Here is a 27,792-nt window from a genome sequence, read left to right as displayed (position 1 = left end):
TTGTGTCTGAGTCTATAATAGTAATTAACATGCAGATGAGTATTTTACACTTCCTAATTCCACACCAAATACTACACATCATTCTTACCTTTAGATACTGTCAGTTTGACTTTGGTATATGTGTCTACACCAAATCTTCCCACTCCACACCAGTAAATCCCAGAGTCTGACTCCTGTAGATCAGTGATGTTCACAGTGAAGGTGCCATCTCCTGAATCCTTCAGTCTGTATCTTCCTGCAGGTGACTGGTCAGATTTCACTAAAATATCTTTGTCTTTACATGGAGCTCTGCAGAAATACTTTATATTGGTTGAAGCCCAGCCGTGGGAACATGTGATTGTGACAGTTTCTCCACTGTGTCCATGTATCTCAGTTTCACCTGTAGCCAAAACCCCAATTCCTGTTGAATTAAATAAACAACATAATGTATTTAGTACAGAAGGATGTGACATTCTCAGTTTTATGCCTAATAATTTAATAATGTTGGATTATTTTGATTGAGATCAGTTTGAAGGATGTGGTTTGTGTGTTAATGTACATGAAACAGAAAATAATAGAAAATCATTGAACTCATTTAATTCTCACCTTAGTAGACCTTAATAAAGCTACCAATAATAACCAAATAACAATCATAACTTCTGACAGTAATTTTTCAATTATATTTAAACATTTGTGCTTAAATATACCTGCTTCCGGCTTTGCTACCGTTCGGACGTTCTAGCTTACTGCTCTGCGCTTTGCTTCTTATTTCTGTACTTTTCTCAGATTTTTCTAAGATTTTTACTTCAGCAGATGAGCACAGTGCTCAAACAACAGATTTTTGGCACAAACGCTGAAACTAAAAACACTGGGACTGGAATAATACTACAAAAAGAAGACTTCGTCTCCCACTGCAAACAGCTTACATTCCGGAGACGGGAAAACAACTGCCTACCAAACAGAAGAGAGAGAAAATGCCTCCTGTTGGATTTACTTGTTGCATGAACTGCTGCAAACTTCTACAAAGGATTGTGATTCTTGAAACAAAGTTACTTGCTGGACTTCCAAAACAGACGGAACACTTTGCAGACCGTCGTCATGGACCCTCTCAGCATACAGCCGGTGAGTCCCATGAATCTTCTGAATCTCAACAGTTTATACCAAGTGTAGAGGAACAAGCCGAAACTGATCAATGGCACAAACAGGGAGCGAGACCCAAAGGAACACAAGATATCAGATTGTCACGAGTTTCTCGTATTGCTGCCATTGCTTCCTCTACCCCAGATTCGACTATGTCAAGGCTTGTAAATACTGGTATTCTACCACCCCCTATACATCTGGAGAACAGATTTCAATCATTAATAAATGTGGGTGAGGAATCCCCAAATGTATTTAAATATGGATCTGATCAGCCAGCAGCAAACACCGCTACTAACAGGCGCTCAAGGACGAGCAGACAGCGGCTTTCAGCTCAGAGCGCAGCCGAGCCTAGGACTCTGATAGTGGGTGACTCTGTTATCAGAAACATCCGTAGCAGGACTACAACAACATGCTGCCTTCCTCAAGCAACAGTCTCTGATGTGAACAAGGAACTTCAGAACATTCTGATGAAGCACAAAACTGCAAATCGAATCATCATCCATGTGGGGAAGAATGATATTCGGAAAGAGCAGTCAGAACTCCTTAAGAAGGACTTCATTGAACTCTTTGAAACACTTCGAAGACTCAAAGTTCAGTCGTTCATCAGTGGACCACTCCCAGCAAGGGGAACAAATATGTTTTCACGGTTGCTTGGGCTGAACACATGGCTACAAAGATCTTGTAATATAAAAGGAGTACATTTCATTGACAACTTCAATCTTTTCTGGGGGCATAGACAATTGTTTAAACCGGATGGCCTTCACCCAAACAAACTAGGTGCAAGAGTGTTTAAGGACAATCTCTTCTTCTCCCTTCGTCATCCTTCAGCAGAGTGTGTCAATCCATTCAGCACACACACACCGGGTCCGAGTCATCATGTGGTTGACATATCCCACAAGGACACTGATAACAACATGCAGCCAAAACAATCACTGCTGATAGACACTATCCCTGCTGAGCCCTGCCCACAGAGCTCCTCACAGACTGACTGTGATGTATCAAAACAGCTACAAGATTCACCACCCAAGGACAACTTTCTGGAAAACAGCCAGGGAAGCCAGGACAACACATCACAGCCACCGGAAACACCAGAGACACAGCCCATCTCACCAGACACATTATCCCTCTCTCCAGCATCTCCACTTCTGTGCTTCTCACAGAAAATGGAGGAATTGGTGTATGTTGGGACTAAACTCTCCCACTCATTCGCTGCTAGCCCGCAGATATCAACTAAAAAACGGCGGGCCCCCCAACCACCAAAGCCTGTGGGCCCTGTTCCTATGAGAGCTCTCCGACCGCTGCCACAACGCCAGGGCCCAAACCCTCTATCTGCTGAAGGTGAACCAAAAACAACTGATAGCAGCTCTCAGTGATATGTGTCGGGTCTCCGCTATAATAGCAGCAACATTCACAAATGCCTACTGAACAAGCGGGAACCCAGTGTGCCTGTAGCTTTCTCTATTTCAGTTTTATCACGTGATAGAAAGTCTAAGGCCTTCTCAAGCCGAAGGGCAAACTCATCTAATCTGCAGCCTATTATGCATCAAACTAAGATTGATGTTAAGACACCAAGCACTGCCATCAAGTTAGCACTTTTAAACATTCGCTCACTAAAAAATAAATCATTTCTAATCAATGACTTTATAACCTCAAACAATCTGGATTTTATGTTTCTAAATGAAACATGGCTTGAAGACAGCTGCAGTGCAACAATCCTAAATGAAGCAGCCCCTCCTAACTTCACTTACATGAGTGTTTGCAGGACTGTTAGGAGAGGTGGGGGTGTAGCTGCTCTATTTAAAGATGTCTATCAATGCAAGCAAATGTCATTTGGTCAGTACTTGTCTTTCGAATATCTAGGGATTGTGCTGAAAGGTGCTCCACGCATTCTGTTTATTATTACTTACAGGCCTCCACAATACTCTCCAGCCTTTGTTGAAGAGGTCACAGAAATGTTATCAATAATTTCCTCAGAGTTTGACTGTTTTGCAATTGCAGGGGATTTTAATATTCACATAGATAATGCAGAAAACAAAACTACAAAAGAAATGATAACGGTTCTAAACACTTTTGACTTGATTCAGCATGTGCATGGACCCACACACAAAGGTGGACACACTCTGGATCTAATCATCAGTAGGGGTCTAAACATTTCATCCATTGTTACTAAGGACATAGCACTATCTGATCACTTCTGTATTTTCTTTGATATATTGATCTCTGCTACCACTGAATCTAGATCTGTCTCTGTCAGAAGGAGATGCATAAACGAGAACACAAGTGTACTATTTATGGAGGCTATATCTTTAACACCAAGAATTTCTGCAGACTCTGTTGATATTCTCCTTGATTCCTTCAACTCAAAAGTTAAGAATGTTATTGATGATATTGCTCCAATAATAGTCAGTAAGAAAAAAAACAGACAGAAATCAGTTTGGAGAAGATCAACAGCAGTTCAGACTATGAAAAGACAATGCAGAAAAGCCGAACGGATGTGGAGGAAGACGAAACTTGAAATTCACTATAGCATCTATAAAGACATCCTTCATGCTTTTAATGTGAAACTAGCCACAGCTAGACAGAACTTCTTCTCAAACCTTATAAACAGTAACTTAAATAACACTCGTACTCTTTTTGTCACTGTTGAGAGACTGACAAACCCCCCAAGTCAGATTCCCAATGATATGCAATCAGACAGCAAATGCAATGAGTTTGCTTCTTTCTTTTCTGAGAAGATCATAAATATCAGGAAGGCGATTAGCACATCCTCAAGTAATGCAGAGGTCAGACAGATTCGGCCAAAATATCAAAAAGATACTATGTCTAAATTTGAAAAAATTGATAGCAAAATTCTGGAAGACATAGTGCAGCAACTAAAATCGTCAACCTGTTGTCTTGACACACTTCCCACATCTTTTTTCAAAAGTGTGCTTGACTGCTTAAAAGCAGATCTCTTAGAAGTGGTGAATGCCTCACTTCTTTCTGGGACATTTCCAAACTCCCTAAAAACTGCAGTTGTAAAGCCCCTCCTGAAAAAGACCAATCTTGATAACACATTTTTGAGCAATTTTAGACCAATATCTAATCTTCCTTTTATAGGCAAAATTATAGAAAAGGTAGTTTTTAATCAGCTGAACAAATACTTAAACTCAAATGGATACCTGGACAATTTTCAATCTGGTTTCCGACCACATCACAGCACAGAAACAGCACTCATTAAGATAATAAATGATATTCGCTTAAATTGTGACTCTGGCAAAATATCAGTACTGGTATTGCTAGATCTCAGTGCTGCGTTTGACACTGTCGATCATAACATACTACTAGAGAGACTGGAAAACTGGGTCGGGCTTTCTGGGATGGTACTCAAATGGTTTATGTCATACTTAGAAGGGAGAGGCTATTATGTGAGTCTAGGAGAGCATAAGTCTAAATGGACATCCATGACATGAGAGTCCCACAAGGGTCAATTCTTACACCGCTCTTGTTTAGCCTGTATATGCTTCCACTAAGTCAAATAATGAGAAATAACCAGATTGCCTATCACAGCTATGCTGATGATACCCAGATTTACCTAGCCTTATCTCCAAATGACTACAGCCCCATTGACTCCCTCTGCCATTGCATTGAAGAAATTAATAATTGGATGTGCCAGAACTTTCTTCAGTTAAACAAGGAAAAAACTGAAGTCATTGCATTTGGAAACAAAGATGAAGTGTTCAAGGTGAATGCATACCTTGACTCTAGGGGTCAAACAACTAAAAATCAAGTCAGGAATCTTGGTGTGATTCTGGAGACAGACCTTAGTTTCAGTAGTCATGTCAAAGCAGTAACTAAATCAGCATACTATCATTTAAAAAACATCGCAAGAATTAGATGTTTTGTTTCCAGTCAAGACTTGGAGAAACTTGTTCATGCCTTTATCACCAGCAGGGTGGACTATTGTAATGGGCTCCTCACTGGCCTTCCCAAAAAGACCATTAGACAGCTGCAGCTCATCCAGAACGCTGCTGCCAGGATTCTGACTAGAACCAGAAAATCTGAGCATATCACACCAGTCCTCAGGTCCTTACACTGGCTTCCAGTTACATTTAGGATTGATTTTAAAGTACTTTTACTCGTATATAAGTCACTAAATGACCTAGGACCGAAATATATTGCAGATATGTTCACTGAATATAAACCTAACAGAGCACTCAGATCATTAGGATCAAGTCAGTTAGAAATACCAAGGGTTCACACAAAACAAGGGGAGTCTGCCTTTAGTTACTATGCCGCCCGCAGTTGGAATCAGCTTCCAGAAGAAATCAGATGTGCTAAAACACTAGTCACATTTAAATCTAGACTCAAAACGCATCTTTTTAGCTGTGCATTTGTTGAATGAGCACTGTGCAATGTCCGAACTGATTGAACTATATTTTCACTGTTTTATGTTTTATTATTGTTTTATTATTAACTGTTCTAAAATGTTTTAATCATTTTAAAAGTTTTAAAATTACTTGTTTTATTTTTGTTATTATTTTTCTTCATGATTATTTTACTTTCTCTTATGTAAAGCACTTTGAATTACCATTGTGTATGAAATGTGCTATATAAATAAACTTGCCTTGCCTTGCCTTGCCTAAAATACTTACTTAACAAATAAAATAGTGCTAAGTATTAAAAGGCATCTTCAAATGTCTGTGCTGCATTTACATTCACTGTTTGGGATTGAAAACAGCATTTGCTCACAGGTGTCTTAATTCAGCAGACTGAAGTTGAATACACGTGTATGAATGACTTGAATGCTGTTTGAATATGTAGGATATCTGTATAAATGAACAGCTTAAGTCACAAATGTATTGATTGCAACAGTATCAAACAATGGCAATGTTGATAGCACTGGGAAGTTTTATCACAACTGACAGCACATTAAATACATCCAACTGAGATGTGAGATTATGCATAATATATTTTAAAGAACCAACAACAACTTCAAATACAATGTAACCGCGAATACAGTATAGATCATTTGAGCGTTTACTGCAGCTCTGTGGGATCTTAGGATGAATGTGAATAATTTCTCCATGAACAGGTGAAATCTCTCATTGTTATAAAGTTGAGTGTGGATCTCACATTATATGCAGTGGCAGACCACTGTCCCGTGTGGTTTCTTCATTCAGCTCAGTCAGGTTTGTTGAGACCCTCAAGTCTTGTAAATGTGCACGTGCATGTGTTGTAGAATATGGTGGTCACTACATGTCAGCACTTCCCTGTCACATTTAATGGTTTTTGGTACAGTAGTTTATTTTGTCCACTCATAAACTCTAGTTTTGTACAGACAGAATAGTGCAGGCAGCATTCACAGTGTCTTTATTAAGCAGAATGATGTGTTTCAATGTTTTAATGCACAAGAAATTCAAAGTTTGAGATCATTAAAAGGTACAATGTCAGAGTCTCTTCCTGGACAAATGGCACCATACAGTTTCTTTGTAATGTTACTTCTGACCTCTGCTATTGTCTCAGCAGTAACTTTGTAATTCTCAAACACGCTCTTTTAGTAGTGGAGCTTTTTACCTTATACAGTATTTCACTTCAATTATACCCAGATAAATTATTGCTATTATTTTTATATTATTATACTCCTGCAAGTAAATCTTTATGAGAGGCTAATGGCCATTTCCTATGGAGGTATATCAGTAGCTTATATCAGTAGCTTAACTCGAGAGGTTGTAAATCTGAATGTGAGAACTTGTCATATTAGCGTTCGTATTTGTAAATTCAAATTTACACTCACAGCTCTGATGTGAAAAGCTGAATCTTTCAATTTGCAAACAGACAATGATCATAACACTCATGTTTTGAATTTGAATTTGTAGATTAATAGTCACACGTGTAGAATGACATTCAGACAAAGAAAATGACACACAAATGTTTACGACATATTTACTTTTGCACTTTATTTCAGTTTGGATGCACAATGTCAAGTCAGCACTTACAAGCTCTCAGATCTGGAAGTACAAGTTCAAATCCTAGCGCTCGCACTTTTGCTACTCTTTGCGGTATTCCTGTTGCAAAACTCACTTGTGCACTTGTCTTGTACATAAAGATGTGAGAGAGCAGAGCCGGGGGCGGGGCTTTGGTGTGAATGAAGACATTTTATTGGTCGATGCCCGACCAATGATCAACGCCAGCCATCAGGACTTACCAAACTCCTTTTAGGGAAGTCGTGACACTCAGCCGCCATCTTGGCAACGCCTCCGGGCAGCTATTTCAGACTAACAAGACCATCTCCTATCTAAATGATTGGACAGAGAGTCAGAACTGCACTTTCACTGGTCACCGGGACATAAAAACTGCATTTATTGAAACAGCAGTAAAATATGATAAAAATCGCTGAAAAATGTTGATGACTTTACCCCAAAATAAGGTTTCAAATGCCTTTTCCCCCACAGGTTATACCTTTACTAAGCATGCGCAAGGGTTCACGACACCAATTTAATTTACGTCTCTATCCAGAATGCCGGTGTCTTTCACTTTCACTAAAGTAACATATTTGTGGTTGCTTTATGCATATGTATCAGTTATTTGTAAAACTCTGCAATCTATTTTCACTGAATATCCTTAGCTTTTAAATTTTTTAATGAAACTGCATTTATCTTGTCATTCAGGTATTATCTGGTAGACAAATAATACCACATCTTTCATATGTATATCCCACTCCACATCACTGTACCAGAATTGCAACATAACTCTGTTTTTATTATTTTTGTTTTGTAAAAATAATTTAAACTACTTCATTGGGTTAAACTCCTAATTTGCTTGTCAGTAATGAACCTTTTTAAATGCAACATAAAAAAGCTTATAAAAATCGAGAGTTTGATAATGTCTAAATGTACATTAAAAGGCAAAACCTAAAAAAAATAAGCAGTTATGGCCAGAAATACCGTTTTGAGCAACTAGAGTAGAGCTAAATACATGTATTTATTAAACATCCATAAATCCATCTAGTGGTTAAACAATGAAATTACATATGAATATAATCTTTCTGGCCACCAGATGCCTCTAATTTGCCTCTTTGCACTTGAATTTAAAATAATTTTCTCTATTTTAACCCTAAATACTACACTAATTATAATATAAATAATAAGTATATTAGAAAATGTTATATTTTAAATGCTCATTCGTGGATCATAATTATTGTTCATATTATTTAGTACCATAATCTCTTCAAATTAACTTAACAGCACTGAGCTAAAATGTAGTAGTTATTTTATTGTTTAAAAGTTACACTTAAGGTGTTTGATCACATTTGACTGCCAATGAGTATGAGAACATAATGCTGTTTCATTCCCCAGATTAAAATGCTATTGTACAGCATAGTCAGCCTAGTTATCCATGCACAATCAATGTATATTATGTTTTAATAATTACTAGATATTGCTGTAAATATTGTGAAACTGATGTCTGTCCTGATGAATCCCATTCAAGCATATTGACAGCACAATTTATTAAGTACTATTGCTAGCTCCATGAAGCACGTGACCGCGTGGCGGCGAGATCAAAGCATGCTCTGGTACTGATATTACTCTGCAATATTCAATATGGATATACATATGAATGATGTGGCATTATTTGTCTACCAGATAATACCTGAATGACAATATTTATCTAGTGTCTTAAAATCCTGTAAAAGCTAAGGATATTCAGTAAAAAATATTTTTGAATTAGCGTTTACTTGATATCATCGCCTCACACTCCATCCCTTAGACATATAAATACCTAGACGCCACATTGGCCCCTCGACCACACGTCAACGTCGCCGCCATATTGGAGCGGGCAACTCACTGTGACGTCACCGCTCTAGCTGGAGGCAAAAAATGAGGCAGAACTCATTGCAGGTGCACCAAAAGTTTGAGGTTTTGACTTTAAGCTGTCTTCTTATTGTGTTGTTGGCTGCTAGAATAGAAAGAACAGCACTTTTGTTTTTAAAATGAAAGTTTTACCGGATCCCGGCAGACATTCCTTCACAGAAATCAAGAAGACAATTGTGCTTGAATGCGCACTAACGTTAGCTAGTTTAAATGTTAAACATACAGCGATAGATGTGTGTGCCATCCTTTGAATGGTCTCTTAAAATAATACACATTGCTAATCATAATTAGCCCAGCGATCAATACTATGTTCCTGCACAACCGGAGGCTGCAGATTCAGGACCGCAGATCTGGGCCGCAGTTCTAGGACCCTAGTTTTTCCTGACAGCGCCACCTACCGTACTGGATGATATAGCGAAGGCTGCAGTTTCAGGACCGCAGTTCTAGTACCCTGTTGGTTTAGTTTGCAGTCACGTTACTTTGTATATAGCATCAATATATTAATCTCAGTAGTATTTGTTTTTAAATGTGATTTTTGATTCAAAATGCAGCAGAGGTTAATTACTAAGTGTGCTTTGAGTCACAATTTTACACAAAATATTAAAGAAATATACATTTTGTAAAAAATGACGAACCTTAAAAGTCTTAGTCTCTTGAATTATACAGTATATTGATTAACCTCCTTAAGGTGAATTAGCTCATTATCAGGTAAGTTAAAGTTGGAATCAGCGTATGGAGTCACTAAATTACTGCCAATATTTTAAAAGTTGTTGAGAGGCAAGACAAGACACAAGAATGATTCAAGAATGTTCTCATTCAAAGAGTTTCTATATTTTCAGTTTTTTCACACTTTTTTGTTATGTATATAATTCCACATGTGTTAATTCATAGTTTTGATGCCTTCAGTGTGAATCTACAAATTTCATAGTTATGAAAATAAAGAAAACTCTTTGTGTGTCCAAACTTTTGGTCTGTACTGTATATATATGTCATTTTTGCGACAACATCACAACAGCACCAAAGTGAACCCCTTTTCCCTTTTCCATCAGTTGCTGAATGGATAGAATGGCTGTAGGCTTCAACTCTAGAGAAAGAGAGAACGAGAGACAGAGAGAAATAAATAAGAAACGTTTGTTTAACATATTCAACTGGAATATATAAATATATATATATATATATATATATATATATATATATATGAAAAGTGAAAGTCCTTGCAGCATGTGGTGCATCTCTTCAATTTGGGCACGGATCTCCCTTTTTGGATTGTTATATCTATCTTGAAAAAGAGAGAGTGTACTCGTTAGAATATTTTGAGATCATGAAAATATCCCTAATGCCTTTTTTAATCATCTGTCCTACAATGAGCCTAATCGAATCCATAAAATCACTTCATATTGGCCATGCAGAACATGACAGAAACTAACACATGATAGCAATGTATAACTGTATGTGGAATAGACCTGCAGATTAGGCCAAATTGTAACAAGCTATTAAAATTGCCAAATGCCTCATTCATCATTGCAAAACAATGCCAAAACAACAAGCTAACACATACTGCAACTAGGCAGTCAATGCAGTTTAATTATAAAATATATTTTATTTATAAATATGGTAAAACAACGACTATTAAGCCAGTATTCACACTAATACATTAAGCTGCAGGTAAATCTTACAAACCTTACATCAACCATGCTCTTGTCATCTGATAAGTTTAATTAATGTGCAGGCTAGATTCACTTATAATACTTCGTCATTAAAACTCAATAAGGATTTATGAAATCATGGCCAATAATTAAGGTCGTAGTAATTAATAAAACTAGCTCAAAAATTCTTAATTTGGTAGGAATTAATTATTAATTCATAGGTAGCAGTTTTCACTATGTAAACTTTGCACCGTTTAAACGTTATAAAATAAAACTTAATTAAATATCGATACTCACCGTCTGGTTGCTGTCCACGTCGTCCATCTTTAATTAGTGTTGATCCAGTACAGTAGGTGGCGCTGTCACAAAACAACTAGGGTCCTAAAGCTGCGGTCCAAGAACTGCGGTCCTGAAACTGCAGCCTCCGGTTGTGCAGGAATACCCTTCTCCCAGCGATAGGTTACATTAGAAAATAAGCCTTGACAAAATTCCCCATACCACCAAGTAATTCATATGGCCGTATGGGTCAGGTAGCCTGCTTCCATCCGCGAGAGTTATTAAAAAAAAAAAAAAAAAAAGCTGTCACGGTCCTGCAGAGTCAGGGACTGTACATATTTGGACAGTTACGAAACTTCTTCTGCATCCACGTTTAATAAATCCCTCCTAAAACGTGCAAGCTTACGCTTGTAAACATTGACACACACACACACACACACACTGCAAAGACCTAAAAAGAAGTCCACTGGACGTAACTTTGCCCAGTGGATTAGGTTGATGTTAAAATACCCAAAATAGTAATTTTCACATAATAGTTCCTTTAAAAACAAATAAAAATATTAAATACATGTGACTTCATGCCACAAGACTGCTAACGTATGGAGGTATAATTTACACTGGATTTATTTAACATGCATTATGTACCATGTGTTGATTTCAGTGTAAAATGCATTGAGTAAAGAAGGTAATATACAAGACTTGGTATGTCCTTGTGCTTTGGACACAAACTTTCAATAATAAAAAATGTTATTTGACCCGTGGCATGGTTTATTTAGACAACTTGAATAATATGAAGTCGTGGGCTAGTGGCTAGAGAGTTTGACTCCTAACCCTAGGGTTGTGGGTTCGAAACTCGGGCCGGCAATACCACGATTGAGGTGCCCTTGAGCCAGACACTGAACCCCCAACTGCTCCCCGGGCGTGAAGCACCCGGCTGCAGCCTGCAGATCGAGGCGGGTGCTGCACCTGGGGTGATGTTGCACGTGCAGCCCCGCCCCACACCTACTCTGATTGGTTCAATTGTCTTTCATAGACTTACATGATAGGAAATGTTAGTGTAGGATGGAGAATGCTGTACAGTTTTATAAAGCCTTCATAATGCACAAAAGAAGAAAAAAAAAACATTAGCCTGTAACTCGCCCCGTCCCTGCAATGATTGTTTTGTTAAATTGAGCTGATCTTTTGGCTAACATACGAATATAGTAAATTAATTGGGTTGAAGATCCACAGTAAGACGATCAGGTCTTCAGATAGAAGAATGAATTATGAATTAAATAATTTTGGAAAATATGATTATTTCATATCATCAGAGTATGAGAAAAGAAAATGAAAGGGGTTTCATTACTGTTTTAATTTATATAACATGACAAGACAATTATTGTAACATATAATTATCCGTCATGCAGTTGATAAATGACACTGCAATACTCTAATGTGTCTGCCAATTCAATTTTTATGAAACTTTTAATTTTCTTTACTTCATTGCAAAACATAGACTTTTTCTCCCCTTTATTTCAGGAAAATATGCTGCTCCTTGTTATTTGAAAGTGAAGAAATCGATAAACTTTTATTTCTATCGGCCAGTGATGATTCTGAAAGGACATACCTGTAAACCGTTGCTATAGTAACGAACACAATTTCATGATAATTGTGCTCTTATTTTAGTGCAGTCTCACAGCCACTGTCAAATATTGAGATAAACTTTATAAAGTATCATCTATTTATATTAAACTGGGATCTTCTCCGATATCCATTTTGTGACCATTGAGCCGATTCTTTTCAATCAGCTGGAATGATTCGGGACATTCTACGTTTAATGTGGCTTAATGCATTAAAACAGTGTTTTTAAAAGACCAAACTCAGCAAACAAATTAATAATAAAGCATTCTATTCACTGACGGGCAGATGAGTCCAGACTAAGATTGCAATGTGTTTAATTACGTGTTAAGCGTTTTCCTCCCATCGAAAACCATTAGACTAAAAGGAAAACGCATAATGTGGCGTAATGCATTAAAACGTGTTTTAAAAAGACCAAACTCAGTAAACATTTTTAATAACACATTTTATTTACAGACAAGCAGGTTATGAGTGGAAATTAAACGCTTTGTGTTCATATTCTGTGCTCATATCTGCTTGTCTGTGGATAGAATGCTTTATTAATAATTTGTTTACTGAGTTTGGTCTTTTTAAAACACTGTTTTAATGCATAAAGCCACGTACTTTCATGTTAAGCGTGCTTTTAGAATGTCCCAATTATTCATTTGTGAATTAATCTGGTCAAGAAGAGTAAACTTGCAGCAGCTAACATCTCTTGATTCAATAAATCAGACATAGTGAGTTAACAATAAAAAACTGCATTATAGTTAAGGCTTTGTAAAACTGTACAGCGTTTTTAGCTTTTTAAACAGCATTCTCCATCCTACACCAACTACACACATATTTTCTATCATGTAAGTCTATGAAAGACGATTGAACCAATTAGAGTAGGTATGGGGCGGGGCTACACGTGCAACCCCGCCCCAGGTGCAGCCCTGCCTCGATCTGCAGGCTGCAGCCGGGTGTACTTGCCCCGGGCACCGCAGCATAATGAACACTGCTCTGGGTGTGTGTTCATGGTGTGTGTGTGCACTTTGGATGGGTTAAATGTAGAGCATGCATTCTGAGTATAAGTCACCACACTTGGCTGAATATCATGTCACTTTAAAATTGTGTATGCTTATAGATAATAGGCCTTGTGTTCAGTAAACAAAAAATATTTTGTTCTGATATTTTTATTTTGTTGTGACAACTTGTGATATTAAGTTATTCTAAGTTGGGTGGACTTTAGTCCACATTTGTTAAGTTTACTCAAAAAAGCGCTTGAGATAAGTTGCCTTATTTTTTTAAGTTGACTGAACTTTTTTTTTTTTTTTTTTACAGTGTTGGAATGTTTACAAAATTTTAAGGGGTCTACATCAGGACAGAAGAAAACATACCTGACTCTCAACAGATTGGACACCTACAAAGTGTCACACGATAATAAAAACAGATCTCGGGGTGTTATATTTCACAGTGCTGTTCTTTCTCTATGTTTTTTGGTCATTTTTAATATTACGATGTCGCTAGCGTAGTTAGCAGTGAAATTTAAATGAATTCTTATTACGTTTTAACTTATATTGCCGTTTATATAATAAACTAAATGGTGTTATGAGCACAATATACAGAGTGAGCACTTTGACTGTCTAGATTAATGATGGAGCTAAATCTTCTCTCTTCTAATTTCACTATCGTTACTTATTTACAAAGATGAAGTGGTAACACTTTAGAATAATGGTCCTTTAGTTAATGTTAGTTAATTCATTAATTAACATGAACAAACAATGAACAATACATTTATTACTGTATTTATTCATCTTTGTTCACGTTAATGAAAATACAGTTTAGTGCATTAACTAATGTTAACAAGCACAACTTTTGATTTAAATAATGCATTAGTAAATGTTAAAATTAACACCAACTAAGATTAATAAATGCTGTAGAAGGATTGTTCTTGCTTAGATCATGTTAACTAAAGTAGTTAACTAATATTAACTAATGGACCGTTATTCAAAAGTGTTACCGATTAGGTTTATCATCATTAATCACTTGATTATAAGGATTTCGTTGCTTTTCATAAAACTGTGAACTGATTCTATGTTTTTTTTTCTTCCCCTTTAGCCATTTGCAAACAGGACAAGGACAGCCTCAAGGAAAGCTGAGGAAAGCTGTTCCCTGCATTTCCAAGAGACAAGACTATTCCTCCACAGACTAATGTTGTGTTTGTACTAAACCCAGAGCAGCCCTGAATGAATTGACAGAATAGCCCTGCTCATATTCTAATACTATAGACTGCATTTAAAAAGCTTTACACAGGCTGTTTAATGCTGATAATGTACTGCGTGTGTCTTTACACAAAAACTACATGATGTAAATAGCCTAGAAATGAAAAACACAGGAACTCATAGACTCCAGCTGCAATATCATGATGAACTCATTGTGATGTTGTTATAATGATTATTAATTTTGATTAATATAAAGTTTTTTGAGGGGAGCATCTCATATTCTGGTCTGTGATAAACAAACAACTATACTTTGAGATTTTGTTGTGTAAGGTAAACCTCACACACTCACACCCAATGTGTTAACATACATAGAAAAATAAACCACTGTTTCAAAATGTGTGTGTTTTCTGCATGAGTGTGTGGAATGTGCATTATAGAATGTATATAGAATATGCATTATGCATATATTATGTATGTGGGTGTACATGTATTATACTTGAGCTCATTAATTAAACACAATTTGGAACTCATGTCCACAATTTTTGTTGTGTTATGTCATAAGTTGTGTCTTAATTTGATTTATAACTATTACACAAATAGTATTTTAAAATTACATTTAAATTATTTTTTATTTTACTCTTTTATTTACTATAAAATGTATTATTCATTTTTGTCTATTCTGTATTATTCCACCCTTGATATTACATATTCTTCTTGCTATTAACCTATTGTTGTTCAGTTATTTAGTATGGTATTATTCATATTATACATATAATTTTTATAATTTTTTGCTATTATAAATCTATTATATCACATATGTTATTGTACCGTTGTACTTGCTTTAGTACTACATATACTTTTTAATATAACATACCACTTTTACTATATTTCTACTGTGCACTATATCAGTGCATATTTTAATTTTCACTGGATAAATAGCCTCATCAGTTACATGTGTTATTATTTGTTGTGGAGTTCATAAGCTATAGTGCTATAAAAAAGTTATACTAAATTAACATTAGAGCTGTAAACCGAAAAAAAAAAAATCAACAAGTGAGACAAATGTGAGCTTTCACAATTCCTTACGAATATGTATACTTTTCCAAACCTGACTAAATAACTGGAGGCAAAGTTTTTTTAACTGCACGTAGAATACAAACCTCTGAAATCGGTAGATACATGTGAACGTTATCGTGTTTTTATTCAGAAAAAAACGCATCTCCCCCTTTACAATGAGGCGTCTAGGTATTTATATGTCTATGCTCCATCCCAGTAGGTGGCGGAATATGCTCCAAAAGCTGGTTTGCCGACCGCCATAAAACATCAAAAGAAGAAGAAGTGCACAAGTGAGTTTTGCAACAGGAATACCGCAAAGAGTAGCAAAAGTGCAAGCGCTGATTTGAACTTGTACTTCCAGGTCTGAAAGGTTGTAAGTGCTGACTTGACATTCTACAGCGAAACTGAAGTAAAGTGCAAAAGTAAATATGTCGTAAACATTTGTGTGTATGTCATTCTACACGTGTGACTGAGTGTTATGATCATTGTCTGTTTGCAAATTGAAAGATTCAGCTTTTCACATCAGAGCTGTGAGTGTAAATTTGAATTTACAAATACGAACGCTAATATGACAAGTTCTCACATTCAGATTTACAACCTCTCGAGTTAAGCTACTGATATAAGATACTGATATATGTTACCTTCTGTTTTTCACACTTGTTGAATGCGCAGCCTCTACACTTAAACACTGAGATGTGCTTAAAATTAGTGGTTATGTTCAGAATATGTGCCACAAAACTACTAGCAGATCACCAGTTGGAGCATTCATATTGACATGCATTTTAAAAGTTTCAGTCAAACTAAAGAAATCTTCAATCTTTTAAAATGTCAAATAACACCACTTGCAGTCCAGTTTTTGGACTGACAGACCTAGATGATGTGATTCATCCAGCATGCATATGCATGTTGGACTAGAGCTGTCTTTGTAGTTGTGAACGTGTTTCAAAAGATAAAGGTGATTTCCAAATAGTATTTAAACCTGGAACTGTGCATGTAAGTTTACTGGTTTGATCACACTGTAGAACAAAAGTCAAAGCATATAGTAACAACTAACCTGACAGAAAGATACAGATCCACAGCACGTGAAAGTTCTTCATTTTCATCAACAATCTTTCAAGTCTCTAGTTCATTTAGAACTTTGAAGTTCAGCTGATTCTATATTCATTATCACTCAAATACTGTTTGTTGAAAATGCAAGCCTTGTTTTAACAAAGGAAGTCAAGAGTTGCTAATCGTGTACAACAGTGGCCTCAAACTAATCCCACCCATATTTTATTTTAGTGATTAACTTCCTTGTGTTTTAGCACTTAATTTGCATGCTGACCACATGCACATTATAAGTAAAAACCTTACCGCTGTAATAAGACACTGACATATTCAACAATCTGACAACCCAGAACATTTTTAGACTTTTACTTACACCAGGTACACAGTCTACAATATTGATTGAAGCAAGTTAAAGAGTAGCTGTTCAATACATTTCCACAACCGTTAGCATATATCATTATGACTGCATATGTTGCTAGATCTGCTGTATCAGGACTGGGGTTAAGAGCTCATCTGGTGCAGCTCTTGTCAGATGAAAAGGGTGGAGTATAGAGGAGGATCTTGGATCTGATTGGCTGCTGGAGTTTTATTGACAGTAGAATAAATGGTGACGGCTGTGTGTGTTTCAGTCCGCTGGTGGGTCTCTGTGATCTCCTCATACTCACCAGTGGTCTGTGGATTCAATAATAAAGATTACAAAATTAATAAAGAAAATAACTACGTGTATTGGGACAATGAATTAATAAATTAGTTTTTTGTTAACATTTTTTATTTATTTTTTTTTGCTGGAAGACTTCAGTCACAGATTTCATCTTTATATTTTGGTGAAATTTGGAGTTCTCGCATTCATTTTTTTTTCCTGTATACTTTTCAAAGAATCAACCCCCCCCCCCCCCCAAGAAAAAAAAACTCCACTATAAATACACATACTTTGAAATATATAATACATACTAAGTGTTCTGTGTTTCTTACCTCAGAGGTATGTGTGGTGCCTTGGATTTCAGCATCAACTTAAATTGGAAACAGGGAAACACTTAATTAGATGTTTTATAGGCTATATTGTAATAAAAATAATATTTTCACTTACCCTTGGAACTGTGTGAATTTTTCTTTTGATTATTCCATATACAGAGAACCGCCCCAAATATAATGAAGATAACAGTCAGTCCGACCGCTGCGAACATCAGAGGACCTGAAACATACAGAGACGGGGAAACGTGACAGTCTGTCTGTGATGTTCGTCATAGTTGTTGAAACAGTTGCTGCTTGATGGTGTTTTTTTTTTTTATTGTTTTTTTTAAATGTTGTATTACACGCAAAGAGTTGGCAGCTGGTGTTTCTTAATTTTGTTTTGTGGTATACAGAGAAATAATGATGAACTGTATACCTGAGGAGAGTGAAGTTTGTGCACCGTTCTCATTAAATGTTGGTCTGGGTGAAAGAACAGGAACTTTAAATCCTTTAAATGAAAAAGAGGAAAAACATGAAACCAAAATTTGTTTAGATAGATAGATAAATGCACATAATATCCTGATTAGTCTCAGTGTTACCTGTTGATGAAGATGAGGCTGTGATGTCACCAGATGATGAAGATGTGGAGAATGAACTTCTTGTTGTGGAGGATTGAGAACTTCCTTCTGGTTTAGGAGTTGTGGTTCTGTTTGTGTCTGAGTCTATAATAGTAATTAACATGCAGATGAGTATTTTACACTTCCTAATTCCACACCAAATACTACGCATCATTCTTACCTTTAGATACTGTCAGTTTGACTTTGGTATATGTGTCTAAACCAAATCTCTCCACTCCGCACCAGTAAATCCCAGAGTCTGACTCCTGTAGATCAGTGATGTTCACAGTGAAGGTGTTTCCTGAATCCTTCAGTGTGTATCTTCCTGCAGGTGACTGGTCAGATTTCACTAAAATATCTTTGTCTTTACATGGAGCTCTGCAGAAATACTTTATATTAGTTGAAGCCCTGCTGTGGGAACATGTGATTGTGACAGTTTCTCCACTGTGTCCATGTATCTCAGTTTCACCTGTAGCCAAAATCCCTATTCCTGTTGAATTAAATAAACAACATAATGTATATAGGTTGTTTCAGTTGCTTTAAGAATATATGTTTAGATAAGGAATTATATATAACAGCTTGTGTGTGCTAATCTGAAGGTGATCACACACTGTAGAGCTATATGAATTGTCCATATCTAGGACAACTCATGTATATCGCACAACATACATGCTACATTCAACTCAAGAAAGCAGTTCAAAACCAGCTTATCACCAAACAGGCAAAAGTTCACTTCAAAATTGAACAAAATGCACTGCAAAAAATAAATACCTGAGAAAATATAAAAATAAGGCAACGTAAGGCAGTAAGACTTTTGAGTTGTCTCCGTTGTTTTTAGTTACTTAATAGATGCCTACTTTTAGTCACAGCTACAGAAAGAACAATTACTCTTGTGGAGGTAATATTTTGTTTGTTTCCTGGATAAAAAAAAAATATGTGAAAAGACAGCACATTATCACTTTTTATGTGTATTTACGAGTGACAAACATGGAATTTTTTTTTTAATCAGTTTATTTCAGCTGTAAGCACATAAGCAAATTGCATCAAGAAAGAAGTGAAAAGTTGTAGTAATCTTAATGAAATTAGGAGCAATTATCATACAAAACGAAGATATGAGGTGAGACCCTTAAACAAGGCACTGTACCCCCGACTTCTCCCCAGACTCCGCAGCACATGGCTGCCCACTGCTCCGGGTGTGTGTGCACTTGGATGAGTTAAACACAAAGCATAAATACTTGACCACACTTCACTTCACTTCACTTCACTTCACTTCACTTCAAAATTATAAGTGGTTGAACATACTCTAGGCATTAATACTTGACACACAAACCCTTAAGAATGGTGGGAATCAATAATGTATAAAGAAACACTTTACATCACAACAAAATAATAATGATAATGATGAATCAACTCCAAAAAAAGTTTAAATTAAGTCAGCAAACAGCTAAATTTATGCTGCAGTGCATGCTGGGAAACCTCAAAGCTGTAACATTTCACCAATATGAAATTGTTTTTTCAGACAGTACTTGAACTAAAGTGTTTGATGAGTTGGGACAACTTTTGGGATAGTTCTGTTGGCCTGACAAGGCTTTTTATGTAGTTTCAAGAAAAGTGCATTTGAGACTCAAAAGGTTTTGTAAAATGGAAAATATGCAGCTGGATTTTTATTTTTATGTTTTTTTTTGTTTTTGTTTTTTTTTACAAACAAATGGTAAAAAATGGTAACAAAATGGATCAAACTCTTTTGCACTCTATATAAAGCATAAAGACATAATTCAAGCCCCAGAACGCCAAATGTTTTCCTGAAAGATATATGACAAACTATTTTACAATACATCACAACAGTAAGATATCAGTAAAATACAGCACTAGAAGCATTTTTAAATCATTAAATAATTTTCCATTGCACGCTAAAGTGTTTTAAATTTACCAAAAGGCACCAACTGATTTAGCCACAATTTCATTTGAAGAGGGTTCCAGTCTGTTGGTGCAGCATATTCAAAAGCAGTTTTACCTAGATTAGTTCGAGCTGTAGGTACATGAAGATTATAATAAGACTGGGAATGAAATGAGTAGTTATCAGGTACTTTTTGTTGATGCAAACAACAGAGATAGGATGGCGAGAAATCCATAATTGCTTTGTAAATCAATTAGTACCAGTGCATTTTCCTTCGAACAGCAAGTGAAGACCATATACTTATCAATACATAAGCAATTGAAAGTTTGAGTACCTCAGTAAAATTGAAATATGAGCATGAATCAGATTTGATTAGACTAGCTGCACCATGTTATACTCTAGTCTAGTTATACTCCCCATGTTACACACTTCCTCTTCCTGGACTTAAGAGAAATGGCACCATACATTTGTTTAGTAATGCTTTACTGTAACAAACTATGTATGACATAAGTTTTTTGTTGTGTCAACAGCAAATTTGTAATTCCCAAAAAACATACAGTGATTATCTTACACTGTGCAGAGACAGTTTTCTGTTCAAATTCTAGCAACAGATTGTAGCAGTAGCTGTAATTCTGATTCAGGTTGTATTAACATGACTTTGGTTCCCTCCGTTTTCATGTTCAGAATTATCCAGTTCATCTCATGATGCGTTTGGCACATGTCATGAGGAGGAAACTGGCTGATTATTGACTTTACTTGAACACTGATGAGGCATAACAAACACCATCAATCCAGTAACTGATCATTTTAAGTAGAGGAATAAATGAATCCTGAAGACAAGTTACTAAACATGACAAAACAGCAATGTAAATGCAGAGGGAACTCACCAGACAGACAAATCCAGATCACCAAATTATAGAAGATCTTCATTGTTAATGTGTAAACCATGATATATTCCACTGTAGACCACTTTGCATCAGTGCTTCCTAGTTCTAGTCACTACTTGCCTTGAGTCTTGATGGCTATTAAAAGCCTTTGTCACATTGAGGAACTCAAAGTTAAAAATGCTTTTCTAAATATTTACAGCAAAACACCCATAAAGATACTTGCAAAGCATCTACTTCCTTTAATGCACAATGTATGTAGACAAGTCTTTTCTCAAATATCTGAGATCTGTGTATGTGCTTCCTGTGATAACTGCTTGCGAATGAGCTGTGACCTGAGCTGTCTGATTCTAGATCAGTTTGAAATAGTGTGATGTGCACTGATGTCACAGAGTCTGGAGACCACAGATGAGAGCAAGCTTACAAAGAATACAGATAACTTTTTATTTTTTTATGGTGCTTGTAAATTAATGGCAACACCATCTGCCTGCAAAGAGGATATTTCTCTATTGAGAGCCATTCAGTAATATCAGAATGTTGGCTAAATATTTTGCAAGCAAAATTGAAATTGTTAATATTTAATTTTATTATAGTAGATGATTTAGAGGTGAAAAATCGACTGTTGCTTAAGCCATAAGTCACATGACATGTAGGGTTATGTGGCTGACTGGTAATGACGTGAACTGTGTGTCATTCTGTACATTTGCATGTGTGTGGTCAAAGGCTCAAGCATTCTAGATAAACTCAATGACCACATCCACAGACCTAGGAACAGTTCATTGTGATTGTCAGTTGTTTTGGCTTACAACAACTCTGTAGTTGATTATAAATCAGCATGAAAGCAAGGCGTTTACTGGGTGGCTTTCCTGTCAAGCGCATGCAATACAGATCAGTAGTGCTTCTCAGATCATTCACCAGTACAACAATGAAACTCACAGGTCTGAACAGAACATTTCTGTGATCAGGTCACAGTCAAATAGACCTTTACCACAACAAAACCCCTAAATGCATTGTAGTTAGACACTGAAACTGCATTCAAAATGAGGTCAATCAGACTTTCTCTTCTCTTCAGGAAACAGTCTATAGGCCAAGAGAAATGAATACGCTTGAAACAGTAAATGTATTTTTTAAATCACCAACTCTTGCTTTCCCTTTATTTAATTGTGTGAGAACTGTTCAAATTTCAAATTTGCTTTCAAACAACAAAAGCCTTTATTGGTATGTCACGGATGCTCGACATGTTCCTGAAATTATGTAAATCATGTTTGGTAGAAGCACAGTGGTAAAAAGCCACTGTTTTGTTTATGTGACGTTTGTTTTCTAGATGACAAAATGCAAATGTATTTTCCTTGGAGTTTGTAGACACCTTTAGCTTGTTAAACAGCAGTTAATTTGATACAGCAGTGGATGGAGACCGGTGGACACTTTTTCAGAGAGTTGTCAGTGCAAAGCAAAATGAACATCATCCTTCATTTGATTGGTAAGTTATCTCTTCTGCCTCATGTTACTATACTAATCAGAAACATAGATGTTCATGTAAGAATGCAAACTGAGCAAAACTCATATGTGCTGATAGCCTTGTTGAGCTTTGAACAAATCAAAATGGGTGTCCCCGGTTGTGGTCCGAATAAAAAGTTTTGGTTTTATACATGGTTTTATACATTTTATAATGGTTAGTTATTGTTGAAATTAATTGTGAGGTGTAACAAAACAACTCATAACATAGTCTTGTGCACTTTAGCAAGAAGTTCTTGAAGTTTTTGTTCTCTATGAACTTTCCATTAGTACATTTTACTGCACTGTAAAAAAAAAAAGTGTAATTTTATCTGTGGAACATTGTAAAAACGCTACGAAAAACGCCAAACAACTTTGAATAGGCTATCAGTACAGTTCCTGTACTATATACAGGGAGAAACTTTATAAGATCTAACCAGACATTTCATGTAATTTTACAGTAAAATACTGTTAATGTTACTGTTAGCGTGTAGTAATTCTCTAATGATCGAAGACATACTGTGACGTAGAAGGGTTTATACAGTAACTGATGGATTTATCTCTAGCACTGCTGCTGCTGATTATCAGAAGTAATGCAGCCATCTACAAATCACAAGGACACCGGTACTGTTCTCCTCTGGTGAACACAAGCTACTGCACAAATTCCTCCAGTTACCTGGACTGCCATGAACTCCCTTGCAAAGCCTATTCCTGCATCTCTCAGAGTCCCGGATGCTCCTGCATGATCGGATCCTACAACTGCAGCAGCAACTGCAACTATGAAGCTCCTCCAAATTTCTGTAGTTGCAATGCAGATACTTGCCTCTGCCTGAATGGTGTGTAAAGTACTGTCCTCCAATGCTTCCCTTGTGTGTCATATGCGTTTTTATTCATGATTGATCCCAATTCTTCCCTTCCAGATACGATGAATACTTCAAACAGTGCAAGTGGGAATGTGGGAATGAGTTTCTACAAGATGATTGTTACTCTATTAATGTTATAAAATTATTAAAAAGTAACAATTTCTCTTTCATTCTGTTTTTATTTTATTCTTTTTTTTATTCCTCTGGAGCAGCTCACTGCAAAAGACATTATGAATTTTGTTGACCAGATCGCAAATATGGCAGGTCTGATGTCTACTGAAGTAAGTAATGTTTCTTGCCCTTGAACAATATAGGGGAAAGCTCTTAAACAAATTCAAATAGAAATGTTCATAGATCAGGGAAGGAGGAGGCGGAGCCAGTGAACATTTAATATAAATGTAATCATATGAAATAAACACCGTCTCAGATTAATGCAGCATGAAACATAATTAAACTCAAACAAAAATAGTCCTGGTGCTCTCTCCTCTCATGCTGTCATCATTCCTCATTTTATCCTTCCGGAGCTCCTCTGTGGGACTCTAGACCGGTGTGATGCTCTTATCACTCGTGTCACTGGCCTTACTCCGTTCACACGCTCTCGAACCTGCACCAAGCGTCATAAACACCAATGACAGAGTTAAAAAAAAACAATCCTTAAAAAATCTATAACATGGTAAAAAAAAAAAATCCCCATATGCACATTTGAACCTTCTCTTTTTCCCCCAAACTTTGACCTTGTAAGTACTTTTCTACAACTTTTATTTACCAAAACACAAGTTTATAAGATTAATGTAACCAGTGATAAAAAGTAAATCTTCCTAATAATAATAATTTTTATTTAGTTATAAATAAGAGGGTTTTCCGACAGTAATATTTTCAAGTAATTATTTTTATTTGTATTTATACATATGCCTTTTACTGGGATTTCTTTACTATTTAAAACCTTTTCCATGATAATAAAATCAAGGGACAGGTTTGTCATTGTATCTTGAGAATGTCCCGTAGGTTCAATACTCCTTGCTCTTTTGCATTCTACAGCAATCTCTCTTTTGGTATTTGATTAGGCGGCAGAAAACTTTTTGAAGATTGTTGATGCCACCCAGGTAAAGGTTTCAGAGTTGGTCAGCACTGAAGATAAAAGTAACTTGGTGTCATATGGAAACATTTATCTGAAGGTCTCTGAGAGCCTGGTGTCTGCACTGGTGACGCCAACAGAAACTGAAAACTGGCTGAATATTAGTCTCACCAATACAGGTAAAAGTACCTATTTCTGTTTGTGTTTTTGATATGTTCTTGGATCAGTCACACTGTGTGTCATAAGTTCTATTAAATAATTTTCTAATGTTTTTCTTTAAATGCCTTTGCCCAAATAGGAATTTTTTCTGAGATGCTGGAGAACACTTATTTTTGTCTCCCTAAACAAACATTTTATTTAACAGTTTGTTCTAGGATTAGGGTTATTTTTTCACTTTAAAGAACCTCTTGTGGAATGGAAAGTTTCAATGGATTTTGAAGGTTTTACATGGAGACGTTGATGTCAATAAATAACTCTTTATTTAAAAAAAAATGTTCTGTGTGAAATGGGGCTGGGTGATACATCACATATTAGCAGGATCTTTATGGAATATTATATATATTTATACTTTAAAAAAATGTAGCTTATAAACACAGTAAGCCAATTTCACTCATGGCTCTTGACTGTGACAGCTGATAGTCTGCTTTAGACGGAAAGCCAATAGTGCACCGAGTTCTGTGTAGCACTTTAACAAACATATGCATATACAATAAATCATTTATGTGAAGTGGGCTTTCATAAATATTGTAAATAATTTACTGTAGCATGTTCTTGTTTGTGTTTATTCAGAGGGTCGAATCTTCATGGTTGGACCTCGGGTCACCTTAGATAAAATCCCTCGACTCGACACGAAAAATTCTTCTGTGGACATCGATCTCATTGGGATCGCCAGGAACAACACTGAAAGTATTATAAAATGTTATAGTGTAATTAAATTTTTTAAAATAAAAATATAACTTAATATAACCACTAAATCATGGGTCTAACGAGTTAAGCAGTAACTTTTGATGCCATGTTCTTTCTCTCAAAGGAAAACGATTGGGCCACTGCATCAAATACTTAAGTTGTCGTTTCAATCATACCATCTCAAAATCACATACCACAAGGATTTAAATTAACATATTTCACTAGTAGAAATCATGCAAAACAACTTTCTATCTACATAATTTTACTCACTGAGCAGAGTACACAAAGAAAAACTTTCTCTTGAAATGTAGTTCAGCAACCAAATAGACCAAAAGGACGAATTTTGTAATCCACCAATCAGTGCTTTTGTTCTCTTGTTGCTAGGCAGAATTCCTCCCATGGCCAATCACATTAAAGGAAGAACAGAGTGACGTTGAGTTTTTTTTTTTTTCAATGGATTACTCATGATTTTGAGCTCACAACACTTGAAATCTTAAGTTTATTCATTTTGAAAGTAAATTAGTTAAATTAACTCATATTTTTAAGTGACAGGGCCAAAATGCTTAATTTTAAGTAATGTTTAGGCAACATTATTTGATTTTTTAAGTCAAGACAACATTAGGGTTTACAGTGTACTTAATGAGGTTTTAGTAACCAGGTTCGGGAGGAGCACGTCAGATACATAGCCTAATCAACAGTGGTGAACCACAATCAAGTAATGAATACCATAGTATAAATACAGCTGACTTACCTCTATCCATAGACGGTTTATCAGCATCCCTCCTCCACCCCATCTCCTCACTTCGAGTTCACTTTAAACCTAGACGGGGAAGCGGAGTACTCTAGGATTGGGCCATTCCCAAGCTCCGAGCCCTTCACTGGACAGCACACCAAATACGCATACCATACCTCAGCTAATTATATTTAAGCTTAAACTCGTGAATTTTCTGTATTGTTGTTTTAACATAGTATTGCTTTTCTGTTTCTGTCACACAGGATCAGCTGCTGTGGCTTTCATGAGCTACAACATGATGGAGAATCTACTGAAGCCAGACTTCTTCAACAAATCCAATGACACGATTAAAACCATGATGTCCACTGTGATCTCAGCTACTCTTCCCAAAACCACCAACACTAAACTAACTAAACCAGTCAACTTCACCCTCAGACACATCAGAGTGAGAGACTGAAATGTGCTTTTGTTTTATCAGAGCACTGATGAACATCTGAAAACATCTAATATTCAATGTTCTGATACTTTCTTCATCTTTCTGCAGGAGTTTGATCCCAGCGGTTCTCTTTTCTGTGTGTACTGGAATATCAGCGAGTGGATTGTAGATGGTTGTTCTGCTTTAAAGTCCAACAGCAGCCACACTGTGTGTTCCTGTGAACATCTGTCCACATTCGCTCTAATCATGCAAACCAGCCGTCAGTCAGAGGTACAGAACATTTCTAGTGAACACTGAAGAACAGCACAGATTTGGTACTCATGTTCTCTCACATGTTTTCTCAGAGCGACTCACTAATGGAGCTGTTGGATTTGGTGTGTGTGTCCGTGGGGCTGGTGTTCTTCACTTTGGCCCTGTTGACCTTTGCCCTTTGTCAGTGGAGTCCTGGAGTGAATAATGTGGCTCGAATCAACATCTGCATCAGTCTTCTGTTGGCTCACCTTCTGTTTCTGCTCACACAGCAGTTCCTGAGCCTCATACGTCCTCTGCAGGTGAGAATGATGAAGGAGCCCTACAGCTCAACACAGACTCACTGAGAATCATCATAACCATCTCTCATGGTCTCCAGGTGTTGTGTGCTGTGATCTCAGGACTTCTGCACTTCCTCTTTCTCTCCGGCTTTGTGTGGATGTTCATTGAAGCTGTGCTGCTCTTCATTTGTGTGAAGAACCTTTCACAGATCAGCTCCAGAAAGAGGGAGGTGCTTAGCAGTGGATTCCTGTGTGTGATTGGATATCTGGTTGCTCTGGTTGTGGTGTGTGTTTCTATGGGTCTGGTTCCTGAAGGCTATGGCAGTGAAGAGTGAGTTGTTGTTGTTTTTAAAGTAATTTGTTTAGAAGGAAGTAAAATGCTCAGAACTGTTTTTTACACAGGCTTTTATTGACAAATCTGATATCAACATTCAACATATGAAATAGTATTATCTAATTAAATCTGTTATTATTTGTTTCCCCTCTGAACAGCTGCTGGCTTAAACATGATAAAGGTTTTATCTGGAGTTTTCTAGGTCCTATTTGTTTCATACTGGGAGTAAGTTCTAAATATTACAGTTTTTCACTTGGGCTGTTGAAGCGAAAAAA

At 36.4% G+C, this 27,792-nt stretch overlaps 2 protein-coding genes across 9 annotated transcripts in view; one reads left to right on the top strand and one right to left on the bottom strand.

Annotated features, from left to right (window-relative positions):
- Positions 1–21,447, bottom strand: part of LOC128019160 (CMRF35-like molecule 5) — a 76,434-nt gene extending 54,987 nt beyond the window's left edge. For 2 of the 8 annotated variants that reach the window (XM_052605215.1, XM_052605233.1), the window contains exons 1-5: positions 21,150–21,447; positions 18,547–18,855; positions 18,348–18,470; positions 18,185–18,256; positions 17,885–17,989 (exon numbers count right to left, since the gene is read on the bottom strand). In XM_052605215.1, the coding sequence (XP_052461175.1) occupies positions 17,885–17,989; positions 18,185–18,256; positions 18,348–18,470; positions 18,547–18,855; positions 21,150–21,210 (670 nt within the window). In that variant the 5' untranslated portion in view covers positions 21,211–21,447. Of the gene's footprint in view, positions 1–17,207; positions 17,470–17,769; positions 17,808–17,884; positions 17,990–18,184; positions 18,257–18,347; positions 18,471–18,546; positions 18,856–21,149 lie in introns of those variants that run through there. The other 6 variants (XM_052605261.1, XM_052605250.1, XM_052605223.1 and 3 more) reach the window with 5 other exon arrangements.
- LOC128019205 (adhesion G protein-coupled receptor E3-like) overlaps positions 1–27,792 on the top strand; it is a 50,909-nt gene that overhangs the window by 21,890 nt on the left and 1,227 nt on the right. The window contains exons 4-9 of the mRNA XM_052605304.1: positions 25,368–25,484; positions 26,481–26,662; positions 26,762–26,923; positions 26,998–27,204; positions 27,282–27,514; positions 27,676–27,742. Coding sequence (XP_052461264.1) covers positions 25,368–25,484; positions 26,481–26,662; positions 26,762–26,923; positions 26,998–27,204; positions 27,282–27,514; positions 27,676–27,742 — 968 coding nt within the window. The remainder of the gene's footprint in view (positions 1–25,367; positions 25,485–26,480; positions 26,663–26,761; positions 26,924–26,997; positions 27,205–27,281; positions 27,515–27,675; positions 27,743–27,792) is intronic.

Source organism: Carassius gibelio, chromosome A1 (assembly GCF_023724105.1).
Source record: "Carassius gibelio isolate Cgi1373 ecotype wild population from Czech Republic chromosome A1, carGib1.2-hapl.c, whole genome shotgun sequence".
Lineage (NCBI taxonomy): Eukaryota > Metazoa > Chordata > Actinopteri > Cypriniformes > Cyprinidae > Carassius > Carassius gibelio.
The sequence above is the reverse complement of the archived record's forward strand: the minus strand, read 5'-3'. Positions and strand labels throughout refer to the sequence as shown.